This window comes from Pempheris klunzingeri, chromosome 19 (assembly GCF_042242105.1).
Source record: "Pempheris klunzingeri isolate RE-2024b chromosome 19, fPemKlu1.hap1, whole genome shotgun sequence".
NCBI classification, from domain to species: Eukaryota; Metazoa; Chordata; class Actinopteri; order Acropomatiformes; family Pempheridae; genus Pempheris; species Pempheris klunzingeri.
The window spans coordinates 4,166,897-4,172,076 of NC_092030.1; the positions used below are offsets into that span (position 1 = coordinate 4,166,897).

At 46.3% G+C, this 5,180-nt stretch overlaps 1 protein-coding gene across 1 annotated transcript; it reads left to right on the forward strand.

The window, feature by feature from the left end:
• Nucleotides 1-1,734: 1,734 nt before the first annotated feature.
• Nucleotides 1,735-4,787, forward strand: tmem267 (transmembrane protein 267). Its single transcript, XM_070850973.1, has 3 exons — nucleotides 1,735-1,772; nucleotides 3,135-3,599; nucleotides 4,330-4,787. The coding sequence occupies exons 2-3, from the start codon at nucleotides 3,192-3,194 to the stop codon at nucleotides 4,663-4,665; spliced, it is 744 nt and encodes a 247-aa protein (XP_070707074.1). The 5' UTR covers nucleotides 1,735-1,772; nucleotides 3,135-3,191; the 3' UTR covers nucleotides 4,666-4,787.
• Nucleotides 4,788-5,180: the final 393 nt, after the last annotated feature.

Below are 5,180 nucleotides of genomic sequence, written 5' to 3' on the forward strand. Positions count from 1 at the left end.
CCCCCCCCCCCCAAAGCTGAGAGCCACTCCACTCCGCGTGCGCGCTGCTCATGAATCGCGCACGCGCAGAGCCGCCGCTGAATCCACCCACGGACTGTTTCTTCACACTAAAATCAGTCACTTCCTCACCTCGTCACTGTGAGTGTGCCTCTCTGGGACAGAAGCTAATCTAGCTAGCTGGCTATAACGGCTCGCCATTAATGAGTAAAAAACTGAGCGAAGCCACTGTGGCATTAGCTGTTACTGAACACTGTTCCATGTTGACCCACAGGAGCTGGGGATCGAAACCCCGACCTTCTGATTGAGGGACGATCCACTCTACCACTGATCCACAGCCACCCATGTGGTCACACTGGGGAAGTGTGTGAAGCTGCTTTCTCAGACTCCACTGCTGCTCCTCACTTCAACATGCTCAGGACAAAGTGCACGGAAATGATTCATGGTGTTCTAGCACCATACTTTCTCTAAAGGTTGGTCGCAGATGTGGGTGAGCAGCGTTTCAGCCTCCTCCTCCTCCTTCCACAGATGGAGGTGTCTCTAACTACCTGGGGGTTGTGATGAGGTACTTTAGTGACACCAAACACACAATTGTCTCAACATTTCTGGGGCTTGTTGAGTTGGAGAGAGGAGATGTCAGATCTATAGCCCGAGCTGTTGTGGCCTTCCTGGAGAAGTGTTGTCTTAAAAAAGAAAAACTCCTGGGGATAGGGACCGACAATGCCTCCGTCATGACGGGGATCTTTTGGTCGTTATCGGTTGTTAATGTTAAATGTCAAGTTAAAACAGTTTATCCAAAAAATTGTTGTAATTATAGCCACTTTCCTCACTGAGGAGTTGGCAACACTGGTCATTTCCTCGACCCGAGAAACGTCGCAGCGTAGTGACACAACCAGCCAGGAAAGTTATCAATAACTGTATAGATATGTTCATCATAAACAAAATGTAATCAGTTCTTTTCAGGGAGTTCATTCCACAGAGCAGGTAGAAGTTTGGGTTCAGGTGTCACAGCGCCCCCTTGTGTCCTGTAGGAGTAACTATTTTTATCAATGTTTGTCCACTCGTTTTCTCTTTTTCACTGTTTTGTCTTTTCATTTATTATATCTTTATACATCTTTACTTTTCATGAGTCATTAAATGATATGTGTTAGCACTGTTCATTTGGGCTGAATAAAAACAGTGTGAAGTGTGTGGACCTGCCCGTTGTGCTCTTTTCTGTCCAGGGAGCCTCATCTGGCCATTTTTGCAGCAAGCACATGATCCAGAGCCCGTCTGTCCTGAGCCACGGCTCTGTGGAGAAATCTGACAGTTTGAAAAGAAATGACACAGTTAGATTATATCCACATGCAAATGCTTCAGACTATTTATCCATCACTTTGAGCTGTTTAATTATTTGACAATGTCAGCAGGCAGCATGGTGGTGCTGTGGTCAGCACTGTTGCCTCACAGCAAGAAGGTTCCAAGTTCAAATCCTGGTTTGAACCTGGAATGGAGTGTCTGTGTTTTGCATGCTAGCGTGGGTTCTCTCCGGGTACTCTGGCTTCCTCCCACAATCCAAAAGATATGCAAGCTGGGTTAATTGGTAACTCTAAATTGAGTTCCTGGATGTGAACGAAGAGGAACCTCTTAAAGACAAAGTAATATTCCCTTGCTGTTCCACACACGGCCTGTGGGTGGCAGCAGAGCGCCGCCGGCCATCAGCAGGCATCACACGACACAACAGAAGAAGAGGCGAGCCTGGGCGCTTTGAATAACCGACGTAGGAGGGCGATGGGGTGAGTATAGTGATGCCTGTCAACCGGTTGATCGAAAATGACATAAAAACATTTGAATTAGTTAATGTATAAATCAATTACACGCCTTAATAGCTAGTGAGACGTGTGATGTTGTGTAACTGACTGCCGTTTTAGCAGAGCTAATGGTGACAGCTGCTGTCCGCCTACACAAAGCAGCAGCATCTCTGACTGTCACTGTTAGCCGGCTAGCTGCTAGCTAGCTGTCTGTGGTGATACTGTAGCTCGGTAAGATGAGCTTTTCTACTTGTTTTAATGTTTCAGACGTGTGTTTGTTAATGCCATGCGAATAAGAAAAGACGCTAACTATAGTTAGCCTTGCTGACGTTGCAGCAGTTAACCGGGAGCTGCCAGCAGGTGACAAAAATAACTAACGTTACCTAGCTAATTAAATATTCATGCTAACGTTGGAGGATTTTTTTCAAAAGCAAGAGGCTGCAGTTACATCAGCAGCCAGTAACGATGAGAGACATCCAGATAGACTGCCATTTGAGGCTGTCCTACATTTCACTCAGTTGCATGAGAGACGGAGACCTATTTTACGTTCCCTGCGGGTCTCCATGAACACTGGTGTCTCTAATGAACAGTGTTTGGATGTGAAGGGGGAGCTGGGGTAGAGGAATGCTTGTCTCAGGTTTTATGTCCTCTTTGTTCGTGAAGGGATGCATTTATTTCAGGTAACGTGCATGTGTCATTTAGTTTAATTTAGTTGTGGTGCTGCAGTGAGATGCACATTTTTGTCTATTCGTTTGAATCTGAAGATCAAGATTGTGCAGTTGTGAAGACAAAAAGAGCCTATTGCATGCAGTGTGTGTGGATGTCATGTATAGTCAGTATAATGATGAAACGGCACTAAAATTAGTTTTAGTCATTTGTAGTAACTAATGTGCATCACTGTGATGTCTGATGTCTTTCTTCTGAGACACACAACGCAGTGTGGTATGAACACATCATCATGGGAGGTGTATTCACTTGATAACAAAACAATCGTAATTCCTCTCTCAAAGAGAGGTGTTCAGGTTTCACCAGCAGGGAGTGTACTGTACAGAGGTACACATCTTCAAAGCAACTCATTTTTATTCTAAGAACTGTCTGTGTGTTTATTTGGAATGCACTTTACATGTTGTTTTGGCCCAAAGAGCTCCCAGATGACTCCTAGATGACTGTGATGCAAGTGACTCACTCCACGTTCCAGCTGGAGTACTAACACAGTGAACACAGTAGTCCTTTCTATTTGATGCCTCCCCCTCACTTTCTATGATGCCTCTTGCAGCCTCAGCCCACTTTCTTCTCCTTCTCCATTTCCCCTCATTAATCCGTCTCTTTCCTTCCATCCTTCTCCAGTCTACCTGACTCTTGCTGACCTTCAGTGCCGATTGGCCCCCGCAGCCACCTGTCAACATGCAAGGATTCTACTCCAAGCTTGACTCCTCCCCCTCCTCGTCCCCGTTGTTGGGGGTGGGCCTCGGGCGAGAGGGTGCCCCCGTACCCCTCAGCCTGGCTGTGGAGACAGAGAAAGCCCAGGCCCTCCTACAGACATTCAGCTCCGCCTCTCTGCTGGCGTCTGCAGGACTGGGTGCGTTCTGTGTGGTGGCGGACCACACCCTCCAGCTGTCGGTCATCCAGCACCACCTGTGGCTGCGCGCTGCCTTGGACAACGCCACGCATGGATTGGTGGGGCTGTGGTCATGGGCGGTTGTTATTGGACTGAGGAAAAAGAGTGATCTGTATGAGGTGCTGCTGGCTGGTCTCCTGGCGTCAATCATAGACCTGGACCACTTCTATATGGCCGGATCTCTGTCACTCAAGGTAAGAGCTGCCCCCGACAAGCGTAATAAGTCTAGAAATATGCCATGTGTGACAAATCAGCAATGTGCAAACAGTCCACAAAAGTATAGGACTAATTCTGGAGAAAGGGTGCATTTTTTAAGATGAAAAAAGTCACTGAAAAAAAGAAGAAAAGAATCATGACTTTCTATAATGTTGATCAGTCTTGCATCTTTACACGTTTGCAGTGAGTAAAGAAACAGTCAGCGTTTGCCCTTTAACAGAATATCGTAGGCGTGTGCGTAGTGATTGTCTGGCACCATATTTTCTTGTAGAAATATTCAGGCAGAGACACTGAACACTGAACACACATCATCCTTGAACCAAATCAGGCCATTTGTGTGGCTTTGCTAGATCATGTCTACAGAAAGCAGCTTCCCAGGAATGAGAAAACAATACCAGACAAAGTGTGCAAGTACTGAATGAATCAAACGTCCAGTATCAGCTGGGCTCTCCTCAGTCACCACAGATTACAAACATGACTGCAGAAGAGAGTGGTTGAAAATAACATACACTCAAATATCAGTCATCAGAAGGCAGGGTCAGAGTTCTGTTTTTTTTAGTAGTGAGGGGTTGATGAATAATTCTCCTAAACTCCCGCAGCAAAGCTCTTGGGAGTAATAATATTAATACATTGTGGAATGATATTACTCTGTTGCAGAAGGTCTTGTAAAGTAGCTACAAGTTATTCCCTCTCCTACTTAACTTCCAGGCTGCCGTTTCCCTCCCTCAGCGTCCTCCCCTACACTGCTCCTCCCTCATCCCCATCCTCTGTCTCTCCCTCCGCTTCCTCATGTGGATCGGACGCCTCAAAGACGCTTGGTGCTCCCTGCCGTGGATGCTTTTCATCTCCATGGCGACCCACCATGTCCGGGATGCCGTGCGCCACGGCCTGTGGGTGTGCCCGCTGGGCAACACGGCACCGATCCCCTACTGGCTGTACGTCAGCACCACGGCGACACTTCCTCACTTGTGTTCGGTGCTCATGTATCTGACAGGAACCAGGGATGTGATCTCCACCAAACATGGCGTGGCCATCGATGTTTAGATGTCACTGACTTACCAACAACGCCCTGTGCTGATCTGGTACGCAGCCCCTCTGGGCTACAATGGTTTCAGATTTTGGAAACAACTTTTAAATACTTGAAATTACAGGAGATAATTACTGGATACTGTTGGCTTTGAGGAAACTGTCACCAACATAGTGGAAAACAAAAAACAATTTAAATTTGGGTTTTAGTGGATGAAAACATCTGTAAAATAACAAATTTAGCTTTTTCAAAAAAAAAAAAAAAAGAACATTCCAGTATTCATGGAATACTGTCATGGATTTTTTTTTCTGGTATCTGAAATATACCAGAATCTTGCTGACTTATCTGGAGAGTTGTGCTTATCTCCAATAACTGTCTTATGTGTTGAGGGAGTGACCCTTTTAAAGCTTTGGCATATCATTCTGCAGTGGCTTGACTGTCTGTTCACCTCCCCATAACCTTTATAGCAGACCACAGACTTGACCTCCACCAGTCACATCGTTCCTCAGCCCCTGAACCGTGACCGTCCGTC

Excerpts from the sequence above, each read along its gene's own strand:
- tmem267 (XM_070850973.1), top strand. The coding sequence starts at position 3,192 with ATGCAAGGATTCTACTCCAAGCTTGACTCCTCCCCCTCCTCGTCCCCG. Across the intron at positions 3,600-4,329 it reads CCGGATCTCTGTCACTCAAG|GCTGCCGTTTCCCTCCCTCA; the intron begins GTAAGAGCTGCC and ends CTTAACTTCCAG.